The 23,192-nt window shown below is 39.7% G+C and overlaps 1 protein-coding gene across 8 annotated transcripts in view; it reads left to right on the forward strand.

The window, feature by feature from the left end:
* GRIK1 (glutamate ionotropic receptor kainate type subunit 1) overlaps positions 1-23,192 on the forward strand; it is a 481,020-nt gene that overhangs the window by 319,458 nt on the left and 138,370 nt on the right. For all 8 annotated transcript variants that reach the window (XM_055567715.1, XM_055567717.1, XM_055567716.1 and 5 more), the window contains one exon: positions 1,137-1,318. In XM_055567715.1, coding sequence (XP_055423690.1) covers positions 1,137-1,318 — 182 coding nt within the window. The remainder of the gene's footprint in view (positions 1-1,136; positions 1,319-23,192) is intronic.

The raw sequence follows: 23,192 nt of genomic DNA on the forward strand, positions 1-23,192 counted from the left end.
GGTTGCCATTTCCTTCTCCAGGGGATCTTCCCAACCCAGGGAAAGAACCTGGTCTCCTGCACTGCAGGCAGATTCTTACAAATAAGTAAATAAACAAAACAAAAAAATAAAAGAAGTGCCTCAAGTCCAGAGGTAGCCGGCGTATATATGCTCTATCTTGCATGGTGCATACCCCGATTTCTATCTGAAGAGTGACAAAGCTTAGCATTTCCTATTGATTACTTGAAGCTGACACATCCTGAAGGCACAGGCTGTGTAATAAAAAAAAAATTCAATTTTCCAGTGGGAGTCCTTGAGTAAGAGCCAACATCGTGCAGTGTAACAAATGCCAGTTAACATAAGGGGAAATAAGACTAAGGCTTTATATAGCTGTTGGTCTTGCCTTAGTAAAACACTTCTGTTAAAGACAATGGTGCAGTTTACTGGATTCATTTTTGTGGTGAATTAAACATTCTTCCTCGAGTTAGTTGAGTTAGCTGTATATACTCCTATAACCACCAATGATAGATTTTTTAAAGAATATGCTTCTGCCCTTATTATAAATGACTTTTTAAATATTCAGTGGTCTTTTCTTTTAACCAAGAAAGTATTTTCCCATTCAATGTTCAATTATATTAGAAAGAAGAAACAAGCTATTTATAATTAGCTTATATGGCAGGAACTGAAAGATGATATAACAGTATGTTATATATAAATATTTGATGAAAGGGTTGCAGAGGTTTATAGTCCCAAGAAATTCTAGTATTTTACTGTTTGTTTGTTTTTAAGTAAGACGGTATATCCATCACCTCAAGCACCTTTGAAAACATCAAGCAAATTTTGTTTACACAAGTTTTAGAGTTATTGACTTCATTTGCTAAAGATTTGTGGTGAAAGCTGGAGAGGACAATTGCATTCTAAAAAAAATTCAAAATCCTCTTGGGAAAATTGTGTTTCTAGCCACACATACCCACAAAAGGAAAAAATGATATGATCCACCATAGAAAGAGGAATGATTAATGAGCAGTCAATAGTGCAACCTTTAGGTAGGTGGCCTCTTGATACATTGGGGGAATAATATGAGTTTGACTCTAAATGGCAATAAACAAATATTCTGGACAGAACAGTCTGTAGCCTGATTGAATGTCATTTTCTAGGTCTCATTCGCCTGCAAGAGCTCATCAAAGCTCCCTCCAGATATAATATTAAAATCAAAATCCGCCAGCTGCCCTCTGGGAATAAAGATGCTAAGCCGTTACTCAAGGAAATGAAGAAAGGCAAGGAGTTCTACGTGATATTTGATTGTTCGCATGAAACAGCCGCTGAGATCCTTAAGCAGGTAAGAGGGGGAGGGAGGAAGAGAAAAGGAGGGGAATGTGTTCATTTCTCTTTCTCAAAAATGCCATCCGGTATCACTGAGTGCGGCATGCTAAAACTCCAGCAGTTCAGTTAGGCTGAAGATTGCAGTTTTCAGAACACTTTTAAAGAGCCATTGGGCTCAGGTTTCTTTGAAACCAGCTGTTGGTATGTAGTTACAGATGTGTGGTCCTGTGTTCTTCTTGAGAGATTAGTAGATCTTGCCAGCAGACATTGAGATGAGTATTATTTCAAGGTGATTAAACATCTCTTTTATTTTATGTCTCAGAAACCCACCAGATTTTATTTATACAATGCCTGACTTGTCCTAAATACATCTTCCTCATGGCAAGTCCTCTTCTGTGAAACATGCAAGATTTCAAGTGCAGTAAAAAAAGGGAAACAGGGACAAGTCACAGAAAAGATGCTTCTCTCTCCTCATTTGTTCCAGACCCTGAGCTGCCATGCATTGATCTCCATGGATAATGTGGGTGAAAACACTTGATAAATTGTGAAACCTTATATAAATGAAAGATGATAGTAATGCTAAGAGTGATAACAACAGAGTAATACTTTCTGGGCATTTTGGGATGTATAGCATTGGTCTTATGCCCAAGAAAGTTCAGAATTAAAAGGAAAAAAAAAAATTAAACCTAGACTGCTGCTGCTGCTGCTGCTAAGTCACTTCAGTAGTGTCCAACTCTGTGCGACCCCATGGATGGCAGCCCACCAGGCTCCCCCATCCCTGGGATACTCCAGGCAAGAATACTGGAGTAGGTTGCCATTTTCTTCTCCAATGCATGAAAGTGAAAAGTGAAAGTGAGTCGCTCAGTCGTGTCTGACTCTTCTCGACCGCATGGACTGCAACCTACCAGGCTCCTCCATCCATGGGATTTTCCAGGCAAGAGTACTGGAGTGGTGTGCCATTGCCTTCTCCAAAACCTAGACTAGTGGCTCTCAAACCAGAGTGATTTCACCCCTCAGGGACTTCTAGATGTCTGGAGACATTTCTGGTCGTCGTACAGGGGACAGTGGCACTCCACTGACAGCTAGTAATTAGACGCCAAGGATGCTGCTAAACATCCTATAAGGCACAAAGTCCACACCCCACCCCATCAACAGAGGACTATTTAGCCTAAAATGCCTTGAGAAACTCTACCACAAAGACAATGGGAAAAACAAGAGAGGCATTCCACATATATTTGTTAATACAGATATTTGCCTTTCTCTTTTTGACTTACTTCACTATGTTAAATAGTCTCTAGGTCTACAGATGACCCTACTTTGTTCCTTTTTATGGTTGAGTCATAGTCCATTGAATATATGTACCACATCTTCTTTATCCAATTTAAGATTGAATATAGCCCTGGCTATTGTAAATAGTGCTACAATGAACACTGGGGGGCATGAGGGAGGGGATAGATATATACATACAGCTGATTCGTGTTGTACAGTGGAAACTAACACAACATTGTAAAGCAACTCTACCTCAACAAATGCTAATAAAATAGAAGCATTAATAAGAGTCAGGGTATTGAATTGGAGGCAAGTAGGCAAAAGTAGCCAGGTTATATTCACATGACCAGACTTGTGACTTTCTGTTTTTCGAGTGGTCACTGTCGCCTAAGGCAATGTTTTTATCTAAAATGACACAAGGCGTTATTGCAGTCTGCAGGCTTCCCAGGTGGCTCAGAGGGTAAAGAATCTGCCTGCAATTCAGGAGACCCAGTTTCCATCCCTGGGTAGGGAAGATCCCGTGAAAAAGGAAATAGCTACCCACTCTCGATTCTCTCCTGGAGAATTCCACGGACAGACAAGCCTGGCAGGCTACAGTCAATGGAGTCACAGAGAATCAAACATGACTGAGTAACTAACACATATTTACTTACTTACTAGTTTAAAAGGTATTGGGTGAGCTGTGTGGTTGACTGGAAATGCACACTAATTTCAGAAGTGGACCAACCCTCCATGCACATGCAGAGCTGTGGGTTTCTGAGTAACTTGGAAGAGATCTCTTGGCACAGTCGTCCTGCTTGATTCTCCAGTCTTATATCTAATACCTGAAGGGCATTTCTTGGAAGCCATTGAGTCACAGGATACATTTAAAATTGCCACTGAAAACAATCATAGACATCATCAAAGCAAATCCTCTCACTTTATAGGAGGTAACATGACTTTCCAGAGTGACCCATCCAACTCGGCCTCCTTTATCCCACCTGGTGGTTTTTCCGCTGTGACACGCTTCTTCAGTCAGGCAGACTAGCCATTACTTACTTATAAACTACAGTTCCATTAACACGTCTTTGGATATTATAAGTACCTTTCAGTAAAGAAAGCAAGCATATTGCAGTGATGTCAGTGCTGAAAGGTGAATAAATATAATCAGCTGCCCTTTATCCCAAAGCTTCATTTGAGAATTTTAATGCAGTCATTAAAGTGTGTAATGGAGTGTGGACCAGAACTGAGAAAAACACCCAGATTTTATGCGGAGCCCTCAAAATGCAAAGAAGCGTCCTATCCCAAGAGTCTTTTATAACTGAAGCCAGGGACTTCTGTTACATTTAAGGGGATGATTTGCTGATGAGGCTTCTCTTGGTTATATCTCTCCCAAAAGGCAGGCTTGGAACAGGCAAGAGAAATGCCTGGTGGTCATGCAAGGGGCTGCTAGCTTCTTCACTATTTTGCTAAATATGGATATACAGTTCCTCTGATACAAGTGATTCTTTCCTTGTAGAATAGAGGTTACATCATTTAAAGGAAAATTTTTAAATGAAAATAAAAACACAGAAAATCATCCAAGATAAGCCCTCTCAAGGATTGTCTGGTAGGGTCAAGGGAAAATAGGATCAGTTCAGTTTTGCCCAAGCCATTGACCCAAACACTTCTTTCTCCACCCTGTCTTATCATGTTTTATCTTGCATTTGCTTTCCCTACTTGTCTGAATTGGCTGTGGAGCTGAGGGCAAACAACTGAAGAGACTGTTCATCCCCTCTTTGTTCTAGACCAAAGATCTGAAAAGATTGAGAGGGGAGGGGAAACTTTTTAAAAAGTTCCAACATGAAACCCTTATCTTACTGCATGGGGTAGAAGTATTACCCATTTTTGAAATCAAAGCAAAGGACCCAGGTTGGTTGGATGGGCTTCATTTGGACCTCCAAGAGGCTGTTATGGTTTGAAAAGTTATAAAAAAGGCCTTAGATCTTTCTATTCTGGGCAAAGCGGGGCACTCTGTGTGAATGGATACTCCATGTGATTCAGTTGAACTTGCTCCATTAGCTCTGGGCAACTACATATGGAAGATTTTTCTGAGACCTTTCCTGCATGTCTGTGGAGTACCTCCAGGGAGTTTGAGGATTCAGGAGTCTATGGTCCTATTCCAGCCACCACTTAACCTATCTCTTTCTCCTGAGGGAAAGGAAGGAAGGAAAGAGACTCATCTCTTTCACAGAGACGCCAAAGATGGTATCTGACACCCTGTATGTCATCTCACATCATCTCAGGTTGTTGTTATTGTTGTTTAGTTGCTAAGTCACTTCCAACTCTTTTGAGACTCCGTGAACTGCAGCACGCCAGGTTTCCCTGTCCTTCACTATCTCCCAAAGCTTGCTCGATTTCATGTCCATTGAGTCAGTGATGCCATCCAACCATCTCATCCTCTGCTGCTCCCTTCTCTTCCTGCCTTCAATCTTCCCCCAGCATCAGGGCCTTTTCCAATGAGTAGGCTCACTGCATCAGTTGGTCAAAGTATTGGAGATTCAGCTTCAGCATCAGTCCTTCCAGTGAATATTCAGGGTTGATTTCCTTTAGGATTGACTGCTTTTTCCTGGTTTATCACAGTTTATCCTGAGGTAAATTTGGCATTTTCACTTCAGAGTTGACCACACTGATCTCAGATGGGTTAAGTGCTTCATACAAGGTCACCCTCTGAACTGCAGGACTGGGTCGGCAGACCACCTGATCTCAGAAACTGTGAGTCTACTTTACCGTAAAGGGCCCCCATTTCAGAGTGGAGAAGCCTTCCATTCTGAACTAGGCTTCCAGCAATGTCTGGGGAAAATGCAACCAGTTACTGCTCCTCTCCTTTAGATGAAATTAGTATTATTAGTTTTTACTTCTTTGGTGACTACAATCACTGCTGAGAAAATTTTCTCTGCCAGGTCAACTTGGCTTTCTTCTCATGCACATTTCTCATTATTTTTCTGTACTTTCCTACACCTTCATCATATTTTACTTTTTAATGATTCTTTAGAGAAGAGAAATCCAATGCACTTTAAGGAAGATATTTGACATTTATCTAAAAGTAAAAACTGGGAGAAAGTCTATAGTTATTCTTGGCCATGCTAATCACTTCAGCAAAGTAATTATTTCTATTCATATTGAACTATATGATGAGAATCTGAAAAGTTATTTCCCAAAAATTTGTTAGAAATTCAAATGTCAAGACTTGATTAAGCTATGGAGGAGCAGAGCTCTCGTGTGAACAAACTGTCTTTGTGAATTTCTGCAGTCTGAGAGTGGCCCCAACAAGCATCAACATACACGTGGGACCTGTCAGGTCACTAGGGGTCTTCTTCGCCCCCTGTCCCCCCACCACCTCCCAGCAGGCATCCTGCTGCTTTCAGAGGATGCTGAGCACTGCTTAATCCACCTTTAATGTCAAAATCCCAGGTCAACAGCTCCTCCTGACTTCCACCTCCCTCAAGTCTCTTTCTCCTCCCCATGACTCCTCACTGTCCACCACATTTTCACCTCCGCTCATTCCCACTGAGTGTGATTCTACCAAGAGTAGCTGATGGCAGATAAATTTAAAGATGAGGCACAGGGTAGGAGGACTCTGGGTGGGGAATTCCAGACACGTGTCTAGTGCCATGCTGGGTGATAAGCAACATTCTCCTTTCATAAACATTACAGCTCTTGATAAAATTGGTACTTTTTTTTTTTTTGCAAATGAAAATTGAAGCTCAGGGACAGTATTAATTTTATCAACCGAGCATGCTCTTAATGCAAACTCCTGTGACCTATGTAATGTAACTCACCCTCCCTCCTCTAGCCTGTTTGCCTCCAATACCCTATTTCAGGGACACTCTGCCTGGGTATGTAACATGGCCTCTTTTCCTTCTGTATGACTTTCGCACTTGCAATTGCCAACACCTTTTTCCAAAATCAGCCTCACCTAAGCCACTGTGATTAATCATTCGGAGATAAAGAAGAAAGAACTCATTCTTTATTTTAAAATATTTATTTATTTGACTGCAACAGGTCTTAGTTGTGACAGACAGGATCTTTTGTTGCAGTGCGCGGATTCTCTAGTCGCAGTATGTGGGCTCAGTACACAGCTTGTGGGATTTTAATTCCCCCACCAGGGATCAAGGGTTTTTCCAGGTGGCTCAGTGGATAAAGGATCTGCCTGCAATGCAGGAGACGTGGAAGACATGGGTTCAATCCCTGGGTCGGGAAGATCCCCTGGAGGAAGAAACGGCAACCCAGTCCAGTTTTCTTGTCTGGAGAATTGGGTGAACAAAGGAACCTGGTGGGCTACAGTCCATGGGGTCTCCAAGACTCAGACATGACTGAAGCAACTTAGCACACCCGGGATCAAATTCACATCCCCTGCCTTGCAAGGCAGATCACCAGGGAAGTCCCAAAGAAGGAACTTGTTTCTCATTTCTTGTGACCTTGCACTCTACTTAGTTGCTTTGTAACTCTAATAAAAATCTATAATTAACGAAAGACATTGATCCATTTGTTATCCGTATCCCCTACTATACTCTTCTATATAAGAGGATAGAAGCCTTCTTTGTCTCCTTTTCCTAAATCCCCCATATCAATTACATTATTTAACACACAATAAGGGCTCAATACATTTCTATTAAATGAATAAATAAAACGCATGTTCCAAGAACTGTGCTTTAGGCTCTTCATAAATAATCTTTCTTCTACCCCACTCAGTATGCTGAACTCTCAGCTCTGTCAGGCACAGTGAACAAGTCCTCTGTGCCTCAGTTTCCTCAAAAGCAAGGTTTCATTCAACCCCAAAGTCCTGTATTATTAACTGTGATATGTTTGAGCTAATAAAATGCATTTCATGACCTGAAAATAAATGTGCTTCTTTGGAGAAGAGCAGAGTTGTTTTCAAACCCTGTAATAGGATTGAGAAAGCAAGTCACTATTTCAAGCGTAAGTAGCGGGAACTTAATGGTCCTCTGATGGGGAGGGAAGGGACGCAATGGTGCTCCATCCAGCTGGGATACTGCTCTAGGGCTGGACTGATTTTTCTGAGACAGGGAGTGGCCACTGGGTGAGTGAGAACATACTGTTTCTGACTTGGGAAACCTGCTCTCTTGTTTACATGAGCAAGTACATCAGAGGGGAGATGTTTTCCTCCCTTACAACACTCGTGGCAATAAGCATTAAGCTATAATTGAGCCATTAGTCTCCATAAAACATTTTACTACCAAAATATTTTGTAGAATTATATTGCATTTTCTCCCATCAACATTTGTGTGCTTTTGTTGTTGTTTTTTTTTTCCTTTTGTTTCAATTAACATAAAAATGAGGCCAGGCAGAAAATGCACTTTTTTTTTTAATGCCCAGCTTCCCTCTGCTAGGAAGTGCAATGTCAATGCTGATTAATCAAATAATTTTGTGCATTGATTTTTTTTTCTCATATAAGCTATGCCTAACAGCTGTGACTAAGGCAAGAGGTATAATTTCATGTTTTAGATGGGTTTCATTTCACGTTTTCACAGAACAGAAACACCATCAGTCTTCATGTCTTAGGACAGAAGACAGCAAATTAAGCAGCATACACTGACATGCTAAGAGGTTGCACACCTGTGTTTGGAACTTATATCCGCGAAGTCAGATCCCCAAGTCCATTATTTCTAGTCATAGAACGCATAGAATAAGTCAAAGAAGCTACCTTTTACTCAACACTTATCATGTGCCAGGTACTGTGCTAAGCAGGTTAAATGAATCATTAATTTAATTTGTATGCAGAGAAACTTCTGCATACAAGAAACTGACAGAGCTCAGAGAGGTTTCATAACTTACCGAAAGTCACAGAACTAGCTAGTGGCTAGGCTGCGATTTGAAACTTGTCTCAGGATTTAAAAGGAAAAGAAAGTATCCTATTCTACTGCTATTGTGTGCATCAAGATGTCAAATGATTCTTCAAGTAATGGCACCTGGAACACACTTTAATTAAGCTTTCTGCTTCTTGAATGCAGTTATTTCCCTTGATTCTCAAATATCCAATCATTTCTAGTTTACACAAGTCCGCAAGAAATGCTGTTTCTACTGAAACCCAGTAGTGAAAATTGTAGACACACGGTAGAGCAATTTATTCTTTCATCCAACACCTATTTGTCGAGCACTGATTGAAGGTGATAAAGACACAACAGCAAAGACAATACAAAACCCCAAATGTTTGCCACTTTAAGGCAAAAAGAGAACTTGAAACTGAATGTCACAAGAGTTTAGCTATCCAATGCCAATATACTGGTTGGAGACCATGAAGCTAATTTCTAAAGTGGTAAGGGACTGGGACTAGAGTCTTGGACTGAAAGTCGTGAGTTGCAAATTCTTGTTTTCTCCTAATAGGAGAAACTAAACACCATTTATTGGGTAGACATTGTGTGTCAGAATAGGCTATGTATTGACTAAAATGACATCTTTTTACTGTCTCAAAATATCCCATGTGACAGATGAGAACAATGAGGTTACAGGGCGAGGGCTAGAATTTCAAACCAGGGTCTAAAGTGCCATTGATCTGAATTCCTTAGACACTCTTAATGTTCTACTTTGAACAAGTCTGTTTATTCCTCTGAACCCAGTCAGCTCATCTGTAAAAAAGGATTATTGGATTCTGTTCTAATTGTTGCTAATCTTCCCTTCAACTCTGAGCTTCCATGCATACAAGTAAGCAAGAATCCTCTTACTAGTGTCTAGACATAAAGACCTTGCACGTGGCCTTGTACTTAGTTGACTCTCAAAGAAATGGGGAAATAATTAAGCAGTTCATTCTTTTTTAAGGTTTTTTAGAGTCCTTTAGTAGTCTTTGAGACACTTAATTGATGATAAGTTCATTACTTGTATAAATTCTGACAATGTAATAGTGATGAATCTCAATTTATACTAACTAGATGATAATTTGTAGTATGTTATATAATTATTTTGGCAGCACATTCCTATCCTAATTATGTTTCTCTCAGGCTGATATTAAAATCTATTTACAATTCCTGAGCACATAGTTAGTTTGGGTTGTAAGGAACAGTCATACATATGAGTGTGTTATTAAATATACACAAGAATTAATTGAGCTTTATGAATAATCAATGATTTCCTGAAGGGGTTTGCAATTTGTTTATATTCTTAGTGCACAAGATGCCCTTTTGAGAATTCTCTAAATTCTTCAATGAGTAGATTTGGAAAAGGACTTAGATTTGTTTCAATCTGAATCGAGAGGTAATAAAAATCACATATATGCCTCAGAAAATGCTCTAATGCTTAATTCCAGCTACATGAAAATTTGGCTGTAATAGGCAATAAGAGAAATTATCTTTGCAATGGAATTGGGGGCAATTTAAAAGGAATCATATAAAGAGTTTGAAGACTGTATCAAGGCATGTCTTAAGCCCAAGTAGAATCAATGAACCGCAGCTCTATTTAAAATTTTAAGGATGTCTGTGTCCCTCAGCATGTCTTTCTCAGGGGAAAGGATCCATAGCTTCTATCAGATTCCATAAAGAGGCCTGAAGACTGAAGTAGGTTAGAAATCACTTTGTTATGTTAACTATACCTACTTCTTCAACCATTCATAAATGCAAAGTGAAGTCTCTCAGTCGTGTCCAACTCTTTGCGACCCCATGGACTGTAGCCTATCAGGCTCCTCTATCCAGGCTTCAGCAATACATGAACCGTGAACTTCCAGATGTTCAAGCTGGTTTTAGAAAGGGCAGAGATCAAATTGGCAACACCTGCTGGATCATGGAAAAAGCAAGAGAATTCCAGACAAACATCTATTTCGGCTTTATTGACTATGCCAAAGCCTTTGATTGTGTGGATCACAACAAACTGTGGAAAATTCTGAAAGAGATGGGAATAGAAGACCACGTGACCTGCCTCTTGAGAAACCTATATGCAGGTCAGGAAGCAATAGTTAGAACTGGACATGAAACAACAGACTGGTTCCAAATTAGAAAACGAGTACATCAAGGCCATATATTGTCACCCTGCTTACTTAATTTATACGCAGAGTATATCATGAGAAACGCTGGGCTGGAAGAAGCACAAGCTGGAATCAAGATTGCCAGGAGAAATATCAATAACCTCAGATATGCAGATGATACCACCCTTATGGCAGAAAGTGAAGAGGAACTAAAAAGCCTCTTGATGCAAGTGAAAGAGGAGAATGAAAAAGTTGGCTTAAAGCTCAGAAAACTAAGGTCATGGCATCTGGTCTCATCACTTCATGGGAAATAGATGGGGAAACAGTGGAAACAGTGTCAGACTTTATTTTTTGGGGCTCCAAAATCACTGCAGATGGTGACTGCAGCCATGAAATTAAAAGACGCTTACTCCTTGGAAGGAGGGTTATGACCAATCTAGACTGCATATTAAAAAGCAGAGACATTACTTTGCCAACAAAGGTCCGTCTAGTCAAGGCTATGGTTTTTCCAGCAGTCATGTATGGATGTGAGAGTTTGACTGTGAAGAAAGCTGAGCACCAAAGAATTGATGCTTTTGAACTGTGGTGTTGGAGAAGACTCTTGAGAGTCTCTTGGACTGCAAGGAGATCCAGCCAGTCCGTTCTAAAGGAGATTAGTCCTGGGATTTCTTTGGAGGGAATGATGCTAAAGCTGAAACTCCAGTCCTCTGGCAACCACATGTGAAGAGTTGACTCATTGGAAAAGACTCTGATGTTGTGAGGGATTGGGGGCAGAAGGAGAAGGGGATGACAGAGGATGGGATGGCTCGATGGCATAACCGAGTCGATGGACGTGAGTTTGAGTGAACTCCGGGAGATGGTGATAGACAGGGAGGCCTGGCGTGCTGTGATTCATGGGGTCGCAAAGAGTCAGACACGACTGAGTGACTGAACTGAACTGAACTGACTGATCCATGGAATTTTCCAAGCAAGAGTACTGGAGTGAGTTGCCATTTCCTTCTCCAAAGGATCTTCCCGACCCAGGGGTCAAACCCAGGTCTCCCACATTGCAGGCAGATGCTTTATCGTCTGAGCCACCAAGGAAGCTGCAAGAATCATACATGCAAGATTCAAAATGATAAACGCAAGATTCTATCAAAAAGATCGCTCCACCCTACTTTCCCCATGACTGTTAGTCACATTTTTTTGTCTTAAGGGTGATCCTGTAAGATGTAAATGTCACCATTTATTCAGCTAACATATTGGATATTTTCAATGTGCTAAAGACTGTACTGGGGTAAAGGTGGAGAATAGAATACTTGAGACTGACACATATACACTACTGATGCTATGTATAAAATAGATAACTAATGAAAACATACTGTATAGCTCACTCTGTAGTGACTTGAGTGCGAAATAAATCCAAAAAAGAGGGGATGCATGTATACGTATGGCTGATTCACTTTGCTATGTAATACAGACTCACAGGCAAAAGGAGAAGAGGGTGGCAGAGGATGAGATGGTTGCATAACATCACTGACTCAATGGACATGAACCTTAGCAAACTCTGGGGGATAGTGGGAAGCCTGGCTTGCTGCAGCCCATGGGGTCGCAAAGAGTCAGACAGGACTTAGTGACTGAACAACAACAGAAACTAATACAACATTATAAAGTAACTATACTGTAATAAAAATTAATTTTAAAAAGGAGAGGATTAAATCTCTGAAAAATAATATATATTATATATTGCATAATATATATATATATATGGTGTACACCTGAAATCTACACAACATTGTGAATCAACTATACTTCAATTAAAAACAAAAAAAAGAAAAAAACAACTATGGAAAATTCCAGTGTACTGAATGAGGTTGTTTAGTGGAGGACTTAGTAACTTGCTATTTGCTTTATCTGTAAAATGGGAATGTTGCAGCATATAACTCACGTTGTTTTGAGAATAGTTAAATGTGACAATACCTTAAAGGCATTAAGCAGCTCACCACTGACACATGAAATATTCCACATGTTACAGATAATCGTCATCAGTATTATTAGAGGTAGGGTATCTAGACAAAACTACAAGAGTATACAGTGCTTCCCAATCCTAATTCTAGCCCTGTCACCTCCCCCACCACATCACAGTACTGGTTCCCAAACCTTCTTTCAGCCAGAATGACTGTCTCATGATCTCATGAAGATCCCATCTGATGTCATTCAATCTCCATGCTAAACTTAACTAAACATCTTCCTCCTCATCCTTTCTCCAACCAACCTGTTTCTCCTCTGGTCCCTGTCTTGGTAACTAGAAATACCATTCAATTACTCAAGCCAGAAACCTAGGACTCTCCTTGACTCTCCTTCACCTTTCCAATTTATTAGTTACTAACTGCTGAAGATTCTGCCTTCTAAATATGTTCCATATTCTACCTCCTTTTCTCCGTCACTTTCATCATCTTCCTCCTGTACTAGAATAATTGATCTCTTGGTCACAAGTCCCCTCCCTCTCTTTTACTCCATCCAGCCTCCTTGTAGCCTCAAAAAAAGTTCATTTTAGATAAAATATCTGATCTTATCCCTCTCATGTTTGAAATTCTGGAGCACTCTCTCCCACCCCCTTATTGACTTAATCATGAAGGCCACATTGTTTAGCGTGTCATGCAAGTCCCCCACACCTTGTGTACATTACCATTATAACAAGTACACAAGAGATCAAAGCAGTCAATACTAAAGGAGATAAACCCTGGTTATTCATTGGAAGGACTGATGTGAAGCTGAAGCTCCAATACTTTGACCACCTGATACGAAGAGCCCACTCATTGGAAAAGACCCTGATGCTGGGAAAGATAGAAGGCAGGAGGAAAAGGGGGAGACAGAGGATGAGGTGGTTGGATGGCATCACTGTCTCAGTGGACATGAGTTTGAGCAAGCTCCTGTAGATGGTGAAGGATAGGGGAGGCTGGTGTGCTGCAGTTCATGGGGTCACAAAGAGTCAGACACAACTTGGTGACCGAACAACAACAACACAAAAATAACTATTATTGGATGTATTACACAATTTTAACAATTTCATTACTATTCTTTTTACAAACTCCCCTTTCTTGATGAAGGCTGATTACATTAAAGAGATTAAAGTTCCTGAAAGATCACTAAAGGGATTTAAAATTAGGATCAAGTTAATTCTAATATGTAAAGAGATGTTCTAGTAGAAGAGCCATGTAGGTCTGAATTCCTGACAGTAGGAGGAAAAGTTAGTAAGACACCTCATAGTACCTGCAACATCACCCATGGTACAACTTTTAGAGTGGAGTGCAGCTCTTTGAACAAAGATCAGTGGGCAGCTTATCGAGCGTTCTTGGCTTGATGGATTCATTCCTTAAGATAAAGATCCTATTCCTGTCTTTCTACCTTTGCTCTCACCAAGGACCATATGCTTTTATTTGGGTTCTAGAAGTCCAGAAAGACTTTGTACAAATCCCTGACTTTCTTCCCACATTGACCTCCTATTATAAATACAGCATAAAGAGTTCAGGATTGAAATCATACTTGGGTTCAAATACTATAACCATGCTCTATCCTTCAAATCTATAAATTGATGATAACTCTTCCTCCCCAGTAGCAGATAAAGAACATGTAATGGCAGTGGACATGTTGTAAAGTGAAATAGCGTGAAAGTATTGGTTGTTCAGTCATGTCCGACTCTTTGCAACCCCTTGGACTATAGCCCTGCAGGCTCCTCTATCTGTTGAATCCTCCAGGCAAGAATACTGGAGTGGGTAAGCCGTTCCCATCTCCAGGAAATTTTCCTGATCCAGGGATCAAACCTGGGCTTCCTGCACTGCAGGCAGATTCTTTACCATCTGAATCACCAGGGAAGCCCTATCAAATAGTAGATTTGATCATTATTGTTACAGCTTTAAAATATGCTTGGTTGATATAAATGAGTGATTCTCAGCTCTGGCTATGTGTAAACATCACCTGGAGAGTATCAGTATCATAGATATCAATGCCTAGAACATACTTTAGACCAAATAAATCATAATATTTAGTGATGGGTACAGACATTGGTGTTTTCTACAAAGTTCTTTGGAGAGTCTAGTGCACTGAAAAACACTGATATAAATAATTATTTTCTAAGTCTGATAGCTATTAGATAAATTTACAAAATAAAGTCATCCAAAAAGCCAAAAAGGCAGAGAAACAGGACCTAGATCATAACTTCTGTATGCTACAAAGATATCATGAGACCAAGAAGATCATCGTTTAATGATTTCATGACTATTTCTCCCTCAAAATGTTACCCTCAGGCAAATTTGAGGTTTTATTACCACCATTAAGAAAAAACTTATTGTGAAAAGATTGCAGTGTATGCAGCATATTCTCTGTTAACTTTCCAGCTTCTAGATTCATTCAGCTCTTTTTAATTTTATTTTATTTTTAAGCTTTACAATATTGTATTAGTTTTGCCAAACATCGAAATGAATCCGCCACAGGTATACCCGTGCTCCCCATCCTGAACCCTCCTCCCTCCTCCCTCCCCATACCCTCCCTCTGGGTCGTCCCAGTGCACCAGCCCCAAGCATCCAGTATCGTGCATCGAACATGGACCAGCGACTCGTTTCATACGAAGGCTGCCTTTTCACCTTGCTAATAGTTTCCTTTGTTGTGCAGAAGCTTTAAGTTTAATTAGGTCCCATTTGTTTATTTTTGCTTTTATTTCCAATATTCTGGGAGGTGGGTCATAGAGGATCCTGCTGTGATTTATGTCGGAGAGTGTTTTGCCTATGTTCTCCTCTAGGAGTTTTATAGTTTCTGGTCTTACATTGAGATCTTTAATCCATTTTGAGTTTATTTTTGTGTATGGTGTTAGAAAGTGTTCTAGTTTCATTCTTTTACAAGTGGTTGACCAGTTTTCCCAGCACCACTTGTTAAAGAGATTGTCTTTAATCCATTGTATATTCTTGCCTCCTTTGTCAAAGATAAGGTGTCCATATGTGCGTGGATTTATCTCTGGGCTTTCTATTTTGTTCCATTGATCTATATTTCTGTCTTTGTGCCAGTACCGTACTGTCTTGATAACTGTGGCTTTGTAATAGAGCCTGAAGTCAGGTAGGTTGATTCCTCCAGTTCCATTCTTCTTTCTCAAGATAGCTTTGGCTATTCGAGGTTTTTTGTATTTCCATACAAATTGTGAAATTATTTGTTCTAGCTCTGTGAAGAATACCGTTGGTAGCTTGATGGGGATTGCACTGAATCTATAAATTGCTTTGGGTAGTATACTCATTTTCACTATATTGATTCTTCCAATCCATGAACATGGTATATTTCTCCATCTATTAGTATCCTCTTTGATTTCTTTCACCAGTGTTTTATAGTTTTCTATATATAGGTCTTTAGTTTCTTTAGGTAGATATATTCCTAAGTGTTTTATTCTTTCCGTTGCAATGGTGGATGGAATTGTTTCCTTAATTTCTCTTTCTGTTTTCTCATTATTAGTGTATAGGAATGCAAGGGATTTCTGTGTGTTCATTTTATATCCTGCAACTTTACTATATTCATTGATTAGTTCTAGTAATTTTCTGGTGGAGTCTTTAGGGTTTTCTATGTAGAGGATCATGTCATCTGCAAATAGTGAGAGTTTTACTTCTTCTTTTCCAATTTGGATTCCTTTTATTTCTTTTTCTGCTCTGATTGCTGTGGCCAAAACTTCAAAACTATGTTGAATAGTAGTGGTGAAAGTGGGCACCCTTGTCTTGTTCCTGACTTTAGAGGAAATGCTTTCAATTTTTCACCATTGAGGAAAATGTTTGCTGTGGGTTTGTCATATATATAGCTTTTATTATGTTGAGGTGTGTTCCTTCTATTCCTGCTTTCTGGAGAGTTTTGATCATAAATGGATGTTGAATTTTGTCAAAGGCTTTCTCTGCATCTATTGAGATAATCATATGGTTTTTGTATTTCAATTTGTTAATGTGGTGTATTACATTGATTGATTTGCGGATATTGAAGAATCCTTGCATCCCTGGGATAAAGCCCACTTGGTCATGGTGTATGATCTTGTTAATGTGTCGTTGGATTCTGATTGCTAGAATTTTGTTAAGGATTTTTGCATCTATGTTCATCAGTGATATTGGCCTGTAGTTTTCTTTTTTTGTGGGATCTTTGTCAGGTTTGGGTATTAGGGTGATGGTGGCCTCATAAAATGAGTTTGGAAGTTTACCATCCTCTGCAATTTTCTGGAAGAGTTTGAGCAGGATAGGTTTTAGCTCTTCTCTAAATTTTTGGTAGAATTCAGCTGTGAAGCCGTCTGGACCTGGGCTTTTGTTTGCTGGAAGATTTTTTATTACAGTTTCAATTTCCATGCTTGTGATGGGTCTGTTAAGATTTTCTATTTTTTCCTGGTCGAGTTTTGGAAAGTTGTGCTTTTCTAAGAATTTGTCCATTTCTTCCACATTGTCCATTTTATTGGCATATAATTGTTGATAGTAGTCTCTTATGATCCTTTGTATTTCTGTGTTGTCTGTTGTGATCTCTCCATTTTCATTTCTAATTTTATTGATTTGATTTTTCTCCCTTTGTTTCTTGATGAGTCTTGATGAGTTTGTCAATTTTATTTATCCTTTCAAAGAACCAGCTTTTGGCTTTGTTGATTTTTGCTATGGTCTCTTTTGTTTCTTTTGCATTTATTTCTGCTCTAATTTTTAAGATTTCTTTCCTTTTACTAACCCTGGGGTTCTTCATTTCTTTCTTTTCTAGTTGCTTTAGGTGTGGGGTTAGGTTATTTATTTGACTTTTTTCTTGTTTCTTGAGGTATGCCTGTATTGCTATGAACTTTCCCCTTAGGACTGCTTTTAAAGTGTCCCATAGGTTTTGGGTTGTTGCATTTTCATTTTCATTCGTTTCTATGCAAATTTTGATTTCTTTTTTGATTTCTTCTGTGATTTATTGGTTATTCAGCAGCGTGTTGTTCAGCCTCCATATGTTGGAATTTTTAATAGTTTTTCTCCTATAATTGAGATCTAATCTTACTGCATTGTGGTCAGAAAAGATGCTTGGAATGATTTCTATTTTTTTGAATTTACCAAGGCTAGATTTATGGCCCAGGAAGTGATCTATCCTGGAGAAGGTTCCATGTGCGCTTGAGAAAAAGGTGAAATTCATTGTTTGGGGATGAAATGTCCTATAGATATCAATTAGGTCTAACTGGTCTATTGTATCGTTTAAAGTTTGTGTTTCCTTGTTAATTTTCTGTTTAGTTGATCTATCCATAGGTGTGAGTGGGGTATTAAAGTCTTCCACTATTATTGTGTTATTGTTAATTTCTCCTTTCATACTTGTTAGCATTTGTCTTACATACTGCAGCGCTCCCGTGTTGGGTGCATATATATTTATAATTGTTATATCTTCTTCTTGGATTGATCCTTTGATCATTATGTAGTGACCATCTTTGTCTCTTTTCACAGTCTTTGTTTTAAAGTCTATTTTATCTGATATGAGTATTGCTACTCCTGCTTTCTTTTGGTCCCTATTTGCATGGAAAATCTTTTTCCAGCCCTTCACTTTCAGTCTGTATGTGTCCCCTGTTTTGAGGTGGGTCTCTTGTAGACAACACATGTAGGGGTCTTGCTTTTGTATCCATTCAGCCAGTCTTTGTCTTTTGGTTGGGGCATTCAACCCATTTACGTTTAAGGTAATTACTGATAAGTATGATCCCGTTGCCATTTACTTTATTGTTTTGGGTTCGATTTTATACACAATTTTTGTGTTTCCTGTCTAGAGAATATCCTTTAGTATTTGTTGGAGAGCTGGTTTGGTGGTGCTGAATTCTCTCAGCTTTTGCTTGTCTGAAAAGCTTTTGATTTCTCCTTCATATTTGAATGAGATCCTTGCTGGGTACAATAATCTGGGCTGTAGGTTATTTTCTTTCATCATTTTAAGTATGTCTTGCCATTCCCTCCTGGCTTGAAGAGTTTCTATTGAAAGATCAGCTGTTATCCTTATGGGAATTCCCTTGTGTGTTATTTGTTGTTTTTCCCTTGCTGCTTTTAATATTTGTTCTTTGTGTTTGATCTTTGTTAATTTGATTAATATGTGTCTTGGGGTGTTTTGCCTTGGGTTTATCCTGTTTGGGACTCTCTGGGTTTCTTGGACTTGGGTGATTATTTCCTTCCCCATTTTAGGGAAGTTTTAAACAATTATCTCTTCAAGTATTTTCTCATGGTCTTTCTTTTTGTCTTCTTCTTCTGGGACCCCTATGATTCGAATGTCGTAGCATTTAATATTGTCCTGGAGGTCTCTGAGATTGTCCTCATTTCTTTTAATTCGTTTTTCTTTTATCCTCTCTGATTCATTTATTTCTACCATTCTATCTTCTAATTCACTAATCCTATCTTCTGCCTCTGTTATTCTACTATTTGTTGCCTCCAGAGTGTTTTTAATTTCATTTATTGCATTATTCATTATATATTGACTCTCTTTTATTTCTTCTAGGTCCTTGTTAAACCTTTCTTGCATCTTCTCAATCTTTGTCTCCAGGCTATTTATCTGTGATTCCATTTTGATTTCAAGATTTTGGATCAATTTCACTATCATTATTTGGAATTCTTTATCAGGTAGATTCCCTATCTCTTCCTCTTTTGTTTGGTTTGGTGGGCATTTATCCTGTTCCTTTATCTGCTGGGTATTCCTCTGTCCTTCATCTTGTTTAAATTGCTGTGTTTGGGGTGTCCTTTCTGTATTCTGGCAGTTTGTGGAGTTCTCTTTATTGTGGCATTTCCTCACTCTGTGTGGGTTTGTACAGGTGGCTTGTCAGGGTTTCTTGGTTAGGGAGCTTGTGTCGGTGTTCTGGTGGGTGGAGCTGTATTTCTTCTCTCTGGAGTGCAATGAAATGTCCAGTAATGAGTTATGGGATATCTATGGTTTTGGGGTGACTTTGGGCTGCCTGTATCTTGGAGCTCAGGGCTGTGTTCCTTGTTGCTGGAGAATTTGCTTGGTATGTCTTGCCCTGAAACTTGTTGGCCCTTGTGTGGTGCTTGGTTTCAGTGCAGGTATGGAGGCATTTGATGAGCTCCTGTCAATTAATGTTCCTTGGAGTCAGGAGCTCCCTGGAATCAGGGTTTGGACTTAAGCCTCCTGCCTTCACTTATCGGTCTTATTTTTACAGTAGTTTCATAGCTTCTCCTTCTATACAGCACCATTGATAAAACATCTACGTTAAAGATGAAAAGTTTCTCTACTGTGAGAGTCACCCAAAAAGGTTCACAGCGTTATATGGAGAAGAGAAGAGGGAGGAGGGAGTTAGAGGTGACCCGAATGAGATGAGGTGGAATCAATAGAGGAGAGAGTGGGCTATCCAGTAATCTCTTCCTTATGTCCACTCCACAACTGGACTGCTCAGAATTGTTCACGGAGTTATACAGAGACGAGAAGAAGGAGGAAGGTGACAGAGGTGGCCAGAAGGATAAAAGGGGGAAATGAAAAGGAGGGAGACAGATCCAGCCAGTAATCAGTTCCCTAAGTGTTCTCCACTGTCTGGAACACACAGAAATTCACAGAGTTTGGTAGAGTAGAGAGGGGTTAGGGAGGAGATACAGGCGACCTGGTGGAGAAAAAGGAGAGTCCAAAGTGAGAGAGAGCAGTCAAGACAGTAATCTCGCTCCCTAGTGATAAATGGGTCCTGAAGATTGGGTTCTTAAAGGTACAAAATTGGTAACAAATACATAAAAGCAAAAATTAAAAATCTAGAGTAGAGTTTGGAATTTCAAAAATACAATGTTAAAGAAAAGAAGAAGGAAAAGAAAGAGAGAAAAAACGAACAAACAAAAACAAACAAGGTCACGAAAATTATAAAGAAAATATAGGTACAAAATTGATAACTAATACCAAAAAGCAAAAGTTAAAAATCTAGAGTAGAGTTTGGAATTTCAAAAATACAATGTTAAAAAAAAGAAGAAGAAAAAGAAAGAGAGAGAGAGAGAAAAAACAAACAAGAACAAACAAAGTTGCATAAATTATAAAGAAAATACAGGTACAAAATTAATAACAAATACCAAAAAGCATAAATTAAAAATCTAGAGTAGAGTTTGGAATTTCAGATATACAATGTTATTTAAAAGAAGAAGAGAAAGAAACAGAGAAAAAGGAAAAGAAAAAATAAAAAAGGGTCACAGAAATTATAAAAAAAACTATAGGTACAAAATTGATAACAAATACCAAAAAGCTAAAATTAAAAATCTAGAGTAGAGTTTGGAATTTCAAAAATACAATGTTAAAGAAAAGAAGGAAAAAAAAAAGTCAAAAAAATTATAAAAAATATATATATGAAGTTTGCTTTTAAAAAAATGGGTTTTTTTTTTTGCAAAGTAATTGGTTATAAAAGTGAAAATTAAAGGAATAATAGAGGACTTAAAAATTTTTTTTTAATTAAAAAAATTTTTTAAAAAAGAAAGAAAGAATGATCGTAAAAATAGTAAAAATATATCTAGGACTTTCTCTGGTTTTGTTGTGAGTATTGAGGGTTCAGTTCATTTTTGGCTAGTTCCTTGGTTCGACTTATATTTCTCAAGATCTATAGGCCCCTTCCTATGTAGTCGGTAGTAACCACAGGATTTTAATCTATTGCCTGTAGCTTCCAAGGCGGTTCCCTCTGTTACAGCTTCTTCTGTTTGCTGGTCTTTTCAGTGTCTGGTTTCCGCCCTGACACAAAGGGGACGGTGGAGGACACTTTTTTTTTTTTTAGGCTCACTTGTTCAGTCGCGGTGAGGGGAGGTAGGGAGGGATGCTGCAAACAAATAACACTGGCGTGCGCTCGCAGTGCCTCAGCCACACTGGGTCTTTCCCCCATTCACAGTGCATGTAGCCTCTCTGCCCACGCTGCTCAGGCTCTAGGTTGCTCCACCAGGAACCATCCGAGGCCGGCCCTGAGCTGCCTGCACTTCCCAGGTCCAAGCCGCTCAGGTTCAGGCACTCGGGTAGTCCTCAGAGGCGCAGACTCTTGGTTGGGCCTGCATTTTGTGCCCTTCCCAGGTCCAAGCAGCTCAGGTGATGAGGTGTTTGGCGCGCGCGATTGCTGTGACTTATAGCCTCCCCGCAGCTCGGTTATCTAGGTGTGCAACCGGCGCACCTTCTCAGGCAGATGTTGACCGTCCAGACCCCCAAGAAGTTTTAGTTAGCACAGAAGCCTGCTTACAGTTTTATAGATAAAGTCTCTCTGGGGCTGCGATTGTCCCCTTCCGGCTCTGGCTGCCTGTCACTGGAGGGGGATGGTCTGCCGCCGGCTGTCTCTGTTCAGTCCTTTGTTCCGTGCGGAGGCCTGGCGGTGTCTTAGGTTAGGGCTGGCTTTTCGTGTGGTAGATATCCCACAGTCTGGTTTGCTAGCCCAAATTATTTTGCTCAGATAGCGCTCAGGGTATTCAGGCCAGATCCTTGCGATGCAGCCCGCGCCGTGCCTCCCTGCCCAGCCCCCGCTTGCTAATGGCGGATGCAGGTGTCTGAGCTGCTTCTCCGCTGGGGGAGTTACCGTAGGGCTCGCAGTGTGCAGGTTTTAATTGTTTATTTATTTTTCCTCCCTGTTATGTTGCCCTCTGTGCTTCCAAGGGTTGGCACAGATTCAGCAGTGAGAAGGTTTCCTGGTGTTTGGAAACTTCTCTCTTTTTAAGACTCCCTTCCCGGGGCGGAACTCCGTCCCTCCTTCTTTTGTCTCTCTTTTTGTCTTTTATATTTTTTCCTACTTCCTTTCGAAGACTTGGGTTGCTTTTCTGGGTGCCTGATGTCCTCTGCCGGCATTCAGAAGTTGTTTTTGTGGAATTTACTCGGCGTTTAAATGTTCTTTTGATGAATTTGTGGGGCAGAAAGTGTTCTCCCCGTCCTACTCCTCTGCCATCTTAGCTTCTCCCCCCTCAGCTCTTTTTTTAAAAAATGAAATATAATTGCTTTACAGTGTTGTTAGTTTCTTCTGTACAACGATGTGAATCAGCTATATATTCTTTGCTATTAAAACTTTTCTTCCACTCTGGTCCTCTTACACATCAGATTTCCACCAACTTTTCCTGAATGTTGCAGAGAGTTTATCGTTTGGGTTCATGTAATCCTCTAAGTTTTAAGTTAAGTTAAGTGAAATTGCTCAGTCATGTCTGACTCTTTGCAACCCCATGGTCTGTAGACTACCAGGCTCCTCTGTCCAGGCAATAGTGCTGGAGTGGATTGCCATTTCCTTCTCTAGGGGATCTTTCCAACCCAGGGATCAAACCCGGGTCTCCCACATTGTAGACAGATGCTTTACTTTCTGAGCCACCAGGGAATTCTAAAAGCTTTATTCTCTCCTATTTGCCAGGTTGCCTATTTCATTTTGGCAGGGGGAAATCTTTTTTTTTTCCCCTGCTCCTGTTGTTAGCAGCACAAACCCCTTAAATTGCATAATCTTTTCTTTCTGCACATGGATGATGCCATGTGGCTCTTCTAGTAGAATTACCTTCTTAAGCTAAACTAAACCCCATGGTCTCCAATTCACTTATTAATATCTATTAGTACCAGTTTCCTTTCTTCTTTTGACCAGACCTCTGGAAAGAGAAGCTTATATAGTACTTAAGACTGAAAGACACTCCCAAATAGTACAGGTATTCCATTCACCAACACTTGGCAGAACAGCTTTGACTTTCTTTGTTTTCACTGGGAGGCAGGGGAAAAGTGGCCTGGATTTATAGATTGCACG

Source organism: Bubalus kerabau, chromosome 2 (genome assembly GCF_029407905.1).
Source record: "Bubalus kerabau isolate K-KA32 ecotype Philippines breed swamp buffalo chromosome 2, PCC_UOA_SB_1v2, whole genome shotgun sequence".
In the NCBI taxonomy this organism is placed as follows: domain Eukaryota; kingdom Metazoa; phylum Chordata; class Mammalia; order Artiodactyla; family Bovidae; genus Bubalus; species Bubalus kerabau.